The 15552-nt window shown below is 40.4% G+C and overlaps 1 protein-coding gene across 1 annotated transcript in view; it reads right to left on the bottom strand.

Moving 5' to 3' along the window:
• The window catches only part of rngtt (RNA guanylyltransferase and 5'-phosphatase), a 133417-nt gene that overhangs the window by 40454 nt on the left and 77411 nt on the right, over positions 1–15552 (bottom strand). The window contains 1 exon segment of the mRNA XM_051874160.1: positions 11934–12002. Coding sequence (XP_051730120.1) covers positions 11934–12002 — 69 coding nt within the window.

Genomic DNA, 15552 nt, shown 5'->3' on the forward strand with positions numbered 1-15552 from the left:
GTCTGATGAATCACGTTTTCTTTTACATCACATGGATGGCTGGGTGCGTCGCTTAACTGGGGAACACATGGCACCAGGATGCACTATGAGAAGAAGGCAAGCCTGCAGAGGCAGTGTGATGCTTTGGGCAATGTTCTGCTGGAAAACCTTGGGTTCTGCCATCCATGTGGATGTAACTTTGACACGTAGCACCTACCTAAGCATTGTTGCAGACCATGTACACCCTTTCATGGAAACTGTATTTCCTGGTGGCTGTGGCCTCTTTTAGCAGGATAATGCGCCCTGCCACAAAGCAAAAATGGTTCAGGACAACAACGAGTTTGAGGTGTTGACTTGGCCTCCAAATTCCCCAGATATCAATCCAATCAAGCATCTGTGGGATGTGCTGAACAAACAAGTCCGATCCATGGAGGCCCTACCTCACAACTTACAGGACTTAAAGGATCTGCTGCTAACATCTTGGTGCCAGATACCACAGCACACCTTCAGGGGTCTAGTGGAGTCCATGCCTCAATGGGTCAGGGCTGTTTTAGTAGCAAAAGTGGGACCAACACAATATTAGGAAGGTGGTCATAATGTTATGCCTGATCGGTGTGTATATATGTATGTATATATATATATATATGTATATATATATACACACACAGTGCTCAGCGTAAATGAGTACACCCCCTTTGAAAAGTAACATTAAACAATATCTCAATGAACACAAAAACATAAACACAAAAACATAAACAGAATAAGTTTAATATAACATCTGTTTAACTTATAACATGAAAGTAAGGTTAATAATATAACTTTGATTACACATTTTTCAGTTTTACTTAAATTAGGGTCAAGCAAAAATAAGTACACTCCACAACAAAAACTACCACATCTAGTACTTTGTATGGCCTCCATGATTTTTAATGACAGCACCAAGTCTTCTAGGCATGGAATAAACAAGTTGGCGACATTTTGCAACATCTATCTTTTTCCATTCTTCAAGAATGACCTCTTTTAGAGACTGGATGCTGGATGGAGAGTGATGCTCAACTTGTCTCTTCAGAATTCCCCATAGGTGTTCGATTGGGTTCAGATCAGGAGCCACTGAATCACTTTCACCCTGTTCTTCTTCAGAAATCCAACAGTGGTCTAAGATGTGTGTTTAGGATCATTGTCATGTTGGAAAAGTGCACGATGACCAAGGGCATGGAGTGATGGTAGCATCTTCTCTTTCAGTATAGAGCAGAACATCTGTGAATTCATGATGCCATCAATGAAATGCAGCTCCCCAACACCAGCAGCACTCATGCAGCCATAAGGACACTGCCACCACCATGTTTCACTGTAGGCACCATGCATTTTTCTTTGTATTCCTCACCTTTGCGACAGCATACAGTTTTGAAGCCATCAGTTCCAAAAACATTTATCTTGGTCTCATCACTCCAGAGTATAGAGTTCCAGTAGTCTTCATCTTTGTAAGCATGGGCCCTGGCAAACTCTAGGCAGGGTTTTTTGTGCCTGGGCTTTAGGAAAGGCTTCTTTCGTGGACGACACCCATGCATGCCATTCCTCTGCAGTGTACGCCGTATTGTGTCACAGGAAATAGTCACCCCAGTTAGGCTTTCTAGTTCTTTAGATAACTGCAGTGAACTTGCATGTCCATTTTCTTTAACCCTTCTCATTAGAAGACGCTCCTGTCGAGGTGTTGACTTCCGTGGATGACCTGGACGTCTCTGTGAGATGGTTGCGGTTTCATCTTTTTAAAATTTTTGTACCTCTTTTGCTACAGTATTCTGACTGATAAGTAAAGCTTTGCTGATCTTCTTGTAGCCTTCACCTTTCTGGCGTAAAGAAATTATTTTCTTTCTCAGGTCTTTTGACATTTCTCTTCCATGTGGTGCCATTGCTGACAGCATAAAATGGGAAGGGGTTTTAACACCCTTTTATAGTCAACTGTCTGCTGGACACCTGTGTAATGAATAATTAGACTCACCTGTGGTTGAATTCTTGTTAAATTAGACATTTGTAGTTTAAAATTTAGCTTTGATCCAGAGACTTTCAGTGGGGTGTACTTGTTTTTGCATCACCCTAAAATTTTGTTATAATATTTAGTTATAATATTAACCTTACTTTCATGTTATAAGTTAAACAGATGTTATATAAAACTTAGTCTTGTCAACATTTTGGAAATTGTTTTTGTGTTCATTGAGATATATATATATATATATATAATGTGTGTATATTTGTTTTTGTGAATTGTGGGGACATTCCATAGGCATAATGGTTTTTATACTGTACAAACTGTGTTTTCTATCGCCCTACACTACCCCTACCCCTAAACCTACCCATCATTTTTACTTTCTCCACAAAAAAAAAGAAAAGAAAAAAAAAAAAACTCATTCTGTATGATTTATAAGCCTTTTGAAAAATGGGGACATGGGGTAATGTCCTCATAAGTCACCCTCTCCTTGTAATACCTGTGTCATACCCATGTCATTATAGAAATTTGTGTCCTGATATGTCACAAAAACATGCTCACACACACACACACACACACACACACACACACACACACACACACACACACACAGTGTTCCAAATTATTATGCAAGTGATGTATCAGTGGGATTACAGTACAATAAACATTCAGATTTTAGTTTTTCAAATAAAGTATTTGTTTTATTTCTCCATATCTTTTTTAGATAACTGGTATCAATCTCAGACAGGTTTGTTAAATTCACTGCTCAAAAAAATTAAAGGAACACTTTTTAATCAGAGAATAGCATCAAGTCAGTTAAACTCCTGGGATATAGATCTGGTCAGTTAGGTAGCAGAGGGGGTTGTTAATCAGCTGCTTTGGTGTTAATGAAATTAACAACAAGTGCACTAGATGAGCAACAATGAGACGACCCCCAAAACAGGAATGGTTTTACAGGTGGAGGCCACTGATATTTTTTTCCCCTACTCATCTTTTCTGACTTTTTTTTACTAGTTTTGAATTTGGCTAGGGTCAGTGTCACTACTGGTAGCATGAGGCGATACCTGGACCCTACAGAGGTTGCACAGGCAGTCCAACTCCTCCAGGATGGCACATCAATAAATGCCATTGCCAGAAGGTTTGCTGTGCCTCCCAGTACAGCCTCAAGATCATGGAGGAGATTCCAGGAGACAGACAGTTACTCTAGGAGAGCTGGACAGGGCCGTAAAAGGTCCTTAACCCATCAGCAGGACCGGTATCTGCTCCTTTGTGCAAGGAGGAACAGGATGAGCACTGCCAGAGCCCTACAAAATGACCTCCAGCAGGCCACTGGTGTGAATGTATCTGACCAAACAATCAGAAACAGACTTCATGAGGGTGGCCTGAGTGCCCAATGTCCTATAGTGGGCCCTGTGCTCACTGCCCGGCACCGTGGAGCTCGGTTGGCATTTGCCATTGAACACCAGAATTGGCAGGTCCGCCACTAGCGTCCTGTGCTTTTCACAGATGAGAGCAGGTTCACCCTGAGTATGTGACAGACGTAAAAGGGTCTGGAGAAGCCGTGGAGAACATTATGCTGCCTGTAACATCGTTCAGCATGACCAGTTTGGTGGTGGGTCAGTGATGGTCTGGGGAGGCATATCCATGGAGGGACACACAGACCTCTACAGGCTAGACAATGGCACCCTGACTGCTATTAGGTATCGGGATGAAATCCTTGGACCCATTGTCAGACCCTACACTGTTGCAGTGGGTCCTGGGTTCCTCCTGGTGCATGACAATGCCCGGCCTCATGTGGCGAGAGTATGTAGGCAGTTGCTGGAGGATGAAGGTATTGATACCATTGAATGGCCCCCACGCTTGCCTGACCAAAATCCAATAGAACACCTCTATGACATTATGTTTCTGTCCATTCGACGCTGCCAGGTTGCACCCCAGACTGTCCAGGAGCTCAGTGATGCCCTGGTCAAGAGCTGGGAGGAAATACCCCAGGACACCATCCATCGTCTCATTAGGAGCATGCCCCGACGTTGTCAGGCATGCATACAAGCACGTGGGGGCCATACAAACTACTGAGTACCATTTTGAGTTGCTACAATGAAATTTCAGCAAAATGGACTAGCCTGCTGCATAATTTTTTCACTTTGATTTCGGGGTGTCTTTGAATTCAGTCCTCTGTAGGTTGATAATTTTCATTTCCATCAAACGATGTGGCATTCTTTCGTTTCGAACACATTACCCATTCCATATCAGTATAGATATCCAGCATGATATTTTCCCCCATTGAGATCTGATGTGTTTTCAAAGTGTTCCTTTAATTTTTTTGAGCAGTGTTGTTTGCCAGGTCTTCTTACGTAAATGGAAAACCTACTTAAAGTGGTTGTTCCACATTATTAAGCACAGTTCTCATGCAATATGGGGAGGAAGAAATATCTTTCTGAAGATAAAAAGCATGAAATGGTGCAATGTTATGCAAAAGGTATGAAAAACAACTAACATTTTGTGAAAACTGAATGGAGATTATCAAACTATCATAAGATTTGTTAGTGATTTAAAGCACAGCAGAACTCGGTCAGATCAAAGTTTATTCAGGAAAGTTTCTGTCAAACAAGTTAATTGTATTAAAAGAGTTGAGCAGCAGACAGGTATTTGAAGCTGCTGGTATCACTGGAGTCTCAAAAACCTCTCCATGCAGGCTGGCAGTTAAAGTGAGTAAAGTTGCATTTCAGCCACCCCTAACCAAAGCTCACAAAGAGAAACGTGTACATATACGTGAATATATGCATAAGTGAAAGTGACATTCCGAGTAAACCTCAGAATTTGTCCTCTGCATTTAACCCATCCAAGTTAGTGCACACACACAGGAGCAGTGGGCAGCCATTTGAGCCATCATTATGTGAACTTTTGCACCTCATCTGCGACATCTCCCTCCTGCAGCATTTAAAACCAATGTTTAATTGCTCTAATACAGCAAATACAAATCTCCCCAGAGAAATCAAGGAGGTCATTCAGCTGCTTCATCACAACAAGATGGGCTTCCTCAGGATAATGCGTATGAAAATACTCAATTTTCATAAAAGCACATACCAAATGTGAAACAATTTGGAATGGAAGCCCAGCTCTTGTCTCTTGCTTACACAGGCAGTATCGCACGTGAAATGGATATTTACATTTAAGCATTTGGCAGGTGCTTTTATTCAAAAGATCATTGCACTTAAAGTATACATTTTGCCATTATGTGTGATACCTGGCAATTATACCCATAACCTTGACATTGCTGGCGCCATGCTCTACCAGTTCTAACATGTGTGCAAACAGATATTAAATTATTTCCATGGTTCTACATAGCAAGAAAGCACATTGGATTTCAATACAGGCAACAGGAGATAATGTAATTTCGATTTTTTTCTTTGTCTTGGGATTTATTTTTTTCACTCAGTTAACTTCTACAAGTATTTTTGTAGAAGTTCTACAAAGTATATACACAGTGCTGCCTTAAAGAGTGGTCCACTGGTTAATTGTCCATTATCAATAGTGTAGCGATGCATAAAGTTTTACATTGGTCAATGCTGCAAAATCGCACATTCAAGTTAAACAACCTTGAATCAGACTCATATTTAAGATAACTGAACAAAGGTAACTGAAACACACACCTTGAGAATTTGGCTAAAAAAAAGTGTCTTAGGAAGCAGCAAAGTTAAGCTGCCTTTTGCCTGGTACCAAAACCCGAGAGGTGGCTCACCAGGTTTCGGAACTGATCAAAACCTTGTACAAATTGTGGAAGGAAGTCTAGCAGTTACAATAGTTATATATTACCTAACAGGGAATGACCAGAAGGACTGGATATTGTTCAGCATCAAAGAGGGAAGTCTGACATGCTCTGCTATCAGTGGATGCACACAAGGGCTTTTGAAAGGGTTGAATAGGCATATCTTTTTGAAATGCTAAAGAGATTTGGATTTGGTTGATTGGCTTGTTCTATAAAAATCCTATAGCTGCAGGGCTGATCAACAACATGGTGTCAAAGTCATTCAACATTTCTAGAGGCAAGGCTCCTCTGTCCTTTTTATAATTGCCACAGAACCTTTTGTAGAGCATAAAATAGCCTTTGCGCTATTGATGTCTTACTCTATCTAAACTGCCTTGACACATCTAATCCCACTTTACTAAGTCTTATTGACACATTTAGGAAAACATCAGGCTGCAGAATTAATAAGTGCAAGATTCTTTGTTACTCAAAGTGATATAATTAACATTATGAAACTGAACCTTGTCATGCCGCAGTTGCACACAATGATCAAGTAGTGGATGCAATTGTAGCAGTATAGTTTTTATTAAACAACAAACTCAAAACAACACTTACTTTGAAACGAGAACAAAACAACCAGGTATATTATGACGAGAACTGATCATGATCTGATTGAAACACAGATCTTAAATAGACAAACCAAACCAATGACAGAATTAATAACAGGTGTGCAAATTAATCAAATAATGAAAAACCATGGAAACAGATGAAAACCAAAAAAATTGAACTAAAACATGCAAAACCCACCCAAAACCAAAACAAACACAGATAAACCGTAACATTTTCCCCCCTCAAGAATGCATAACCTCACACCCTTTTGAAAATAACATCATCAAGAAAGAGTCAAACAGAGGTAGGCGGGAGGAGGCTTAGGTGGGGGATGCAGGGCAGGAACACAAGACAGGCAGGGCCAGGGTGGAGGCAGAGGCAGGAGGAGCCAGGGCAGATCACCTAGCAGGATGACCAGGATGCAGGCCCACAGCGTAGTCGAGGGAGGGAGGAGCCATGGTGGAGGCTTGACAGAAGGAACCAGGAAGACCACTGACTGAGATGGAGCTGCTGGCAGTGAAGACCCAGGCAGAGACAACAAACTGAAGTGACTGGGCATCACAGAAGGTCTTGGAGTTTAGTGACAAGCAACCATGGTGGAGCCAGGGTGCCAGAGGACTGAGACGAAGGCGGAGCTGGAGGGAAGGAGGAGTCCTCTGGAGCCAAAAGGGTGGAGGGACGAGCACAGCTGAAGTCCCATAAGTCCATGGTAGAGCGACCACTGACCAAGACGGAGCTGGTGGGACGAGGGTCTCGGGTGGAGCCGAGGGGGCGAGGAGCCAAGGCAGAACCAAATGCTCGACAGGCTGATGTGGACTTACGGGCTTTGAGGTTAAAGGCGGATCTAGTGGGTCGACGCTCCAGGCCTGGACCAGCGAGCTAACAGTACGAGGCTGATCCAAGAAGGTTAGATCAGGCAGAGTAGGAGGAAACGAAGGGCTGGAGTGAGAGAGTGCAGGCAGAGCTGAAGGACTGAGCAGTGAAAGCAGGGGTTCACAAAATGTTTTCTCAGATGATAAAAGACAGACATACATTGGTCGACAAGGAACTTTCACTGGGCAGACCAGAAACAGGCAGAGGAGGTGGGCGTGGGAGGCAGGGCGGGAACATAAACTAACAATTCGGTGCTGAGTGAAGAAACAGGCTAGATGCAGGGAAACAAAACAGACAGAAAAACACTCATTCTCCCAATCTACCAATGCTCTTTCTGCTGCTATTGAGGGGGTAGAGCTCCACGTCATCCCCTAAAACTCCACCAGCAGTCCCTCTGTGACTGACATTGTTGACAGCTCAGTCCCTCAATGACTGACGTTTTTGCACCTGGTCGAACGATTAGTTGGGCTCGGCTCAGGGACGATCTTTGGCTCAGTTTTGCTCACTGGCGCTGCTATCATGGCGGGCTCCAGCTCCACATTTGCGGTGGGCTCAGGCTGGTCTGTTGCTGAGCTGGTGGCTGCGTCTGGCGCACTGTTTCTCTCCTCACTCTCCCCGATGTTGTAGGGGGATCTACACTGCAACAACACCAAGTTGACGTATTTCTTGAAGTTCCCATGAGGTCCCTCTCCGGGCAGGCGTGCACAGGATGATGATTCAAACCCACCCGGAAAAATACACAGAGACTGTCATCATCATAGTGAATGAAGGGGACCAGGTCTAAATACCTCTGCAAATGGGCCTCAAGGGACAGATCCCACTGGGAGAGGAGGAGAATTTTCACTACCGCTATATCCATCTTTATCCGGTCAGTTCTTCTGTCACGCCGTGGTTGCACTCAATGATGAAGTAGCAGATGTAAGTGCAGCAGTATAGTTTTTATTAAACAAAGAACTCAAAACAATACTTACTTTGAAATGAGAACAAAACAACCGGGCATATAGCAAAGAGAACTGACAATGAACTGAATGAAACACAGAGCTTAAATAGACAGACCAAACCAATCATCGAAATGAATAACAGGTGTGCTTATCAAACAACGAAAAACCATGGAAACAAATGGAAACCAAAGAAAATGAACTAAAATGTGCAAAACCCACCCAAAACCTAAACAAACAAACAGATAAACCCTGAAAAAACCTATTACTAATACATATTGACCAACAGACTTTAATGTCTTTATAAAGAATTAAAAAAAAAGCTCCCTGCAATATTCTGAGATGAGGCATCAGATCAGGTGATAAGGCAGCTCTCAAAACAGCAAGAGCCAGTCTCTCATGGCATCAGGAAGGCAAAACAACAGTACGCTTAAAAAAAAAAAAATAAAAATTCAACAAACACTTCAGTGACAGCAAAGACACTCGGACCCTGTGGCAAGCCATTCAGACCATTACTGACTACAAGCCCCTGCCACAGGCCTGTGATGATGACACATACAGATGATCCAGATGATGACACTCCCAGACGCACTCAACCACTTTTATTTATGGTTTGAGTTGCAGAACAACACACACCCACAAAAACTTCCCACACCTCCCAATGACTAGGTGTGCTCTGTCTGTCTCCAGCCGACGTAAGGAAGACCCTATCTAGGACTAACCTACGCAAGGCTGCAGGTCCTGACAACATACCTGGCCGTGTACTGAAAGACTGTGCTGCACAGCTGACAAATGTCCTAACAGATATCTTCAACATCTTGCTGAGCCAGGCAGTCGTCCCCATGTGTCTCAAGTCCACAATTATTCAACACAATCCATCAACAGTTTATCAAAAAACTAAACTTTCTGGGCCTCAAGTCGTACCTCTGTAATTGGATCCTGGACTTTCTAACCAGAAGACCTCAGTCAGTCCGTGTTGGCCACAACACCTCGAGCACCACACTGAGCACAGGTGCCTCACAAGGATATGTGCTCAGCCCGCTGCTCTTCACGCTGTGTGGTGCTATCAACCTGTCCCTCAATGTGAAGAAGACACAGGAGGTTGTGATGGACTTCAGAAGAAATTCTACTGACCACCTCCCACCAACTATCAGCAGCTCGACTGTGGAGAGAGTCATCAGAACTAAATTCCTGGGGGTGCACATCACAGAGGATCTCAGCTGGACCACCAACACCACGTCACTCTCCAAGAAGGCACAACAGTGCCTACACTTTCTCCACCGGCTGAAAAGAGCAAGTCTCCCTCCACCCATCCTCACCACATTCTACAGAGGAACCATTGAGAGTCTGCTGACCAGCTGTATCACTGTCTGGTATGGGAACTGTAGCACCGCAGACCGCAAGACCCTCCAGCGGACAGTGAACTCAGCTGCAAAGATCATCTGTGTCCCTCTCTCTTCCATCCAGGACATTTTCCTAGCACGATGCTCCAGCAAAGCCAACAGTATCGTGAAGGACCCCACCCACCCCTCCCACAGTCTCTTCCTACCATCAGGAAGACGGTATCGGAGCACCAGGGCCCGCTCCACCAGACTGCTCAACAGCTTTTTCCCCCCAGAGACCCCTGAACTCAAATCACCCTGCCTCCCTCTGAAAAACCCCATACAAACCCCTCCTGAAACCAGGAACAAGTTAATTTTTTTTTGGCAAAAAAAAAAATTTTTTATCTCTGTATCTGTACATTATGTTCCTCACTTTGTCATTCAGGGCATGTACACCGGATTTGTTTGTAGATTCTAGTACTCCTTCACATTCACATGTACTTATATATGATTTATAAATATTAAAATTATAAATTTGTCTTTTTTTTTACATTGCTGTAATGCAAATTAGATAAGATAGAATGCAAATAGACAGACTACTATTTCAAATGTAAGTCAGGGGTGCACAGTCTGCTACTAGAGATCTATCCTCCTGCAGTTTACATCTAACCTGCTCTAATGCACAGGGTCACAGGATTTTTCTCTTTCAAAATGAGAGGCTGGAGGACATGTGGAAATGAGAATAGCACTGCATGTAAGACACGCTGAATACAAGATTGGAATTATTACAATATACCTGACTAATGTGCACTTTCTTCAGCAGTGTTACATTAAGACAATGTCCTGGACATCTGTATGGAATGTATGAAGTTCAGAGGTTTGGTATCACTGTCTACAAAATGTCTCATTGCATTACACTGAAAGAAAGTCAATATCAGAGCAACTATGAGAGATGGCTGCTAGAAATCCCAAACACTGTATCAGCAAAGAAAATACATTATGCTGTATGAATAGAGGGCTTCTGAGGACATCTCCTTTAATACATTTTTAAACATATTGACGTGATTGATCGGTTGTCACAGAAATGTGGTGTGTATGACCTTTACCTTGCATCTACAGAAAGACTGAACAATATTGGGGGTTTTTTTTCCACCAGAAAACATTTTTTTTTTATGTTTCTGCAGCTTTAATGATGCAACTAAAAGTGCCTCTCTCTTCTGTTTTGTTTCTAATCAGTCAACGGCACATTGATGCCAAGCTTATGTTTTCAATCTGGCACACCTGCTGTGAATCTCTTGTGCGTTTTTCCTCCTGGGACCTGTTTTGTCCTCTATAGAGGATTTTTTTTTTTTTTTTTTTTTTTTGTGAATTTGTCTGTGACCATACATGCAACATTTTTAAAGCCACATGCCTGGTGAATTCTAATGTGGGCATCCTGGGCTTTCTTCAGAGAATTCAAATGTTTGGGGGTTTAGCTATAGGAATTTATTTTTCTTAAATGTCTGCCCAGCCCAATTTATAAAAAGACGAATAATAGGCATATTAGTTTATTATCATTTATTATTTGATTGATCGTCATGTTCTTGTAAATATCTCAGTCTCAAAATTCTGTGATCTTTGTAACAGTTTAGAAGATACTTACATAAAATGCATATCAATATTTATATCTCCAATAATATTTGTTAGTAAATGCTTATTTAAATGCTTACCTTTATGATCAAAGCTCTGCAGTTTTAAAACCTATTATGCAATGCTTTTAACGTTCCTCTAAAGCCTGCACTTACATCTGAAATGACTTTTCTAAAAAAATATGTATGGATAATCATAATTTTGCTGCAGTCCAGTAAGTGTTCATTTTGAAATATCACTAATAATATCAAATCAGTAAAGATTTCACAGCAAATAGACACGTGAACCACGTGCTGAAGGTGGATGTTTTTTTCAAGTATACTAAAAGGCATTTAACTTACTAAAAAAGTATAAACAATAATCAGACGACATGTAGTAGATTGTGTGCAACATTTTACAGCGAAGTTTTGATTATGTTGATAATTTAGAGGCCTTGGAAACTTAAATATGATACAGTAACCATTATAGGGTTAACTAGGTCCTGGTGCAGCAGCTACACATATGTATATGATATTTGTGCAAAATTCATAATTCATGTTTACTTCATGCAAAACTAAAAGACTGTCTTTGGCTGAGACTCACAAAGTCTCGGTTTAGTTTGAGGCTTGATAGCATTCGTGTGCATACACACTGTATAATGCAGCATAAATGATGGATGCTTACTTATATAAACTGAAATGCTTATGAGGAAGCCTGAATGAACATAAAACAAACCCTCTTATTGACTCTTCAGCTAACTGCAGGTAATTATTGTGCGGCAAAGTTACATCCAGCCTCCATTTCCCCCAGAGCCTGAATTTGCAGTCACATTGCATTTTTCTTCTACCCGTTTGTATTTGTGTCAGACTCACCCCTATAGGCTGGAAGATAAGACCATCAACTTCATGGCTGACCTGCGAGGTGAAACTGCCCTCCAGGAGCTGTGAACAAAGCAAAAGACAATGAGAATGTATAATGTGTATGTAGCATAAAAAACATGTAGCCTGTGGGCAGAGACAATCACCAGGACAGAGGACAAGACAGCTAAAAAAAAAAAAAAAAAAAAAACTTCCAGGTAAAGTTTTCAAAACAGATTTCCCCAAACACTCTCTCCATCTGCCTTTGTTTGGGGAAAAAAGGTAGCACAGTCCCAAATTCACACCACTGAGCTAGAAGTTGACATGTCAGACTGCTTCCACAAACACAGTCATGTTTTGAAAGAGCCACAGAGCCTCAATGTTAGTCTTTTAGAGAAAATCAACATATGAACAGTTTACATATGAAATGTTCAAAACATAAATGAAGATGCTTTGAAGATTTTCTATCCCTCCATTGAAAGTCTTTTCCACCAAAATTCTGACACCTCAAAAAGTTCATATAGAGATTGTAAAAGTAATCCATTTGAATCAAGCGGCTTAAATCCTCTCAAGTCTTACCAATTCTTCTGAAGAGAAACAATCACTTTATACAATGAACAGATTTAATTTAAGCTTTTATTCACATATAATCAATCAGTTCACATAGAGCACATCAAATATGTTAAAAGGAAGCTGTAATGTGATCGATTGACATGCAATCGATCATTGAGGTTTTTTCTCATGCATCAAGCAAGTATGGTTGAGCTTTTGTTTACCATTTGAGTGCCTCATGTGTTGATCAATGTTTATATGTTTTTTTTTTTATTCACATATAAACATTGATCAACACATGAGGCACTCAAATGGTAAACAAAAGCTCAACCATACTTGCTTGACACATGAGAAAAAACCTCAATGATCGATTGCATGTCAATCGATCACATTACAGCTTCCTTTTAACATATTTGATGTGTTATTGGGAATCAATTGGGAGTTAATACAAAGAAAGGCATTGTTTAATCTGTACTGACGAATCAACAGTAACACCAGAAACACGTATAATAAAGTCCATTTTGATTTCATGTTGACTTTGAGGAACATCCTTGAGAAATGGCGTCCAATATCGTATGTAAACAATGCATTATAAAAGGGAAGTGTACAGAAATAAAAAATGCATATCTCAAACAACAGAAAGTACAGTGTGAAATTGAGCGAGTGCACGGCAGAGCTCTCAGATTTAACATTTTCATTAGCGTGACCCTGTCTATAGAGCAGCTGCCATAAATGAATTCCTTTCTTATAAATGTTTCAAGACCTTGAGCCTGTCTGTGTTTAAACGGATTTCTGCCATCAATGTTCACTTCACAACTCAGACAAGGTCTCCCACCCTGATATCACACTGAACTGAACATTGTTCAATAGAAAAACTCTCGACTTCTTTCATTAACGATAATCTGTCCTCAGCTGAACGTGCCGCTCTACGACCTTACCCATAATCCACAGGGACTTTGTTATATTAGCACAGCACACAGGGCTACAGCAGCAGAGCCTTAACAGAGATTTTCTCTCCATGACTCAAATGAAGCCGACCCTCCACTCCACATTAGCTGCTTTATTTTCTCGTTTAATCTCTCAGAAACACGACTGCTCTGCTGTTGAAAGAGCCTTGGATGGTGTATTAAAATTCTAGTCAGTCAGGCAGTCTGCAGCAAACAGCATCGTTCATGCCTAATACAACTCAGCCTCAAAGCTCAGAGGAGCAGCAGCCCTCTCCATACTAGCCTCTACCTGCAGTATTCACAGTCTGTTCTGATAAGTGGCTAAGGCACTTTTCCATAACCGACCCTGTTTAATGAGGACATTACCACTTAATGAGATCATTAACTCCCGTTAAACTCTTTCAAAGTCATATGTGAGATGAAAGGTTTGCTGTGAGCGGTGCAAACGTGTGGGAAGAGTCTGAAACACTGAGGAACAGGTTGTTCATCACTGTGCTCTTAAAATTTCCATCACAGATGAGCCTCTTTCTTTTTTTGGTTCTCGTCCTTTTTGTTTCTTCTTTATTTTAGGTTGTTCTATTTTTTCTTTCTTTATCCTTTATTCATTTGTTCTTTCTGTATGGTTTGTTCTCTCGTTCATTCTTTCTTTCGTGCTTTCATTCTCTTCCTTTCATCTTTTTCACTCTTTTTCATCTTTTTCTGTTGTTCACTTTCATTCTGTCATTTTCACATTTTTGTTCACTCGTTTTCTTTTGATTCTTTTTTCATACATTTCTAAACCCTTTTCAAGGTCCGATCCATTCTGTTTGTTCTTTTTCTTTTGTCAATCGTTTTCTTTATTAGTTTCTTCTTTTTAATAAACTTTCTTTCATTTAATCATTTATTTATTTATTGGTCTCACTCTCATTCTCTCATTCAAGGGTTTCTTTTGGTCATTTGTTATCCTTCATTCATTCCTTTTTGTTCTTGTTCAGAATTATTAGGCACGTTGATTTTCTGATCATATTTTTTTTTCCAGGCACATCAACAATTAACAATTCCAAACCACATTAATCTTAATAACTACTATTAATTTTGCAGTTAATCACTTATAAGTGATATATAATTGTTCATGAAGGCTGTAAATGAAAAACGCCTTACATTCAGGTGTGCAGAATTATTAGGTACATTTCCTTTTAAAGTCAAGTCAAAAATTATTAAATGCCCATGAAAAGGATGCAATACTAATGCAATACTAGAAATGGCAGTTAAGGCATGACCATTGGACAGTGAAATGCTCATTGGGTCAGCAGGGTCAGACAAAAACAGGTGGAAAAGAAAAGACACATGTTAACTGCAAAAGAATTAAGAATTAAGGTGAAGAATTAAGTGTGAAACCATCAGGATCCCTTTAGTCTCCAGCACCACCATTTTCCAGAACTGCAACCTACCTTGAGTCTCCAGAAGTGCAAAGTGTCAGGATCTTAGAGACTTGGGTTAGGTAAAGAATCCTAAAAAATGACCCCCACTTAATAAGAATCACAAGCTGAAGTGTTGTAAAATACATGAAGACTGTTTTTTTTTTTATAGGCTTTATAGACGGACAGATTGAGAATGACTCTTGAAGGACCAGCACCACATCCTCTTGTACCACTGTTGGAAGAATTTATCTTCCAGAATCTGGCAGCAAGTTTTGGGAGTTCATTTTTAAAATGAACTCTAATAATTCTGCAAGCACTGTATTTCCTTTTTTGCAATCATTTATTTTCTCTTTTGATAATTTTGGTCTCTTTTTGGTCTTTTATCATCATTATTTTTCATTTTGTTCTCTTTGTTTTGTCTTTAGCTTATTGTTCCATTGTTATTTTTTTTTTATTTGTTCTCTTTCTTGTTCTTTTTTCATTAATCTTTTTTATGTGTTCTTTTAATTTTGGTTCATTTTGTTATTTCTTTCATTATTTCATTCTTTCGTTTGTTCTTTCGTTATTTTGTTTGTTATTTCATTATTTCATTCTTTCGTTTGTTCTTTCTTTCATTATTTTGTTTGTTCTTTCTATCGTTATTCCAAACATTCATTATTTCTTTAGTTTGTGATTTTGTTCTTTCTATGTTTCTATCGTTCTTTCTTGTTTCTTTCTTTCCACCAAGCCTTTAGA

This window comes from Ctenopharyngodon idella, chromosome 20 (genome assembly GCF_019924925.1).
Source record: "Ctenopharyngodon idella isolate HZGC_01 chromosome 20, HZGC01, whole genome shotgun sequence".
NCBI classification, from domain to species: domain Eukaryota; kingdom Metazoa; phylum Chordata; class Actinopteri; order Cypriniformes; family Xenocyprididae; genus Ctenopharyngodon; species Ctenopharyngodon idella.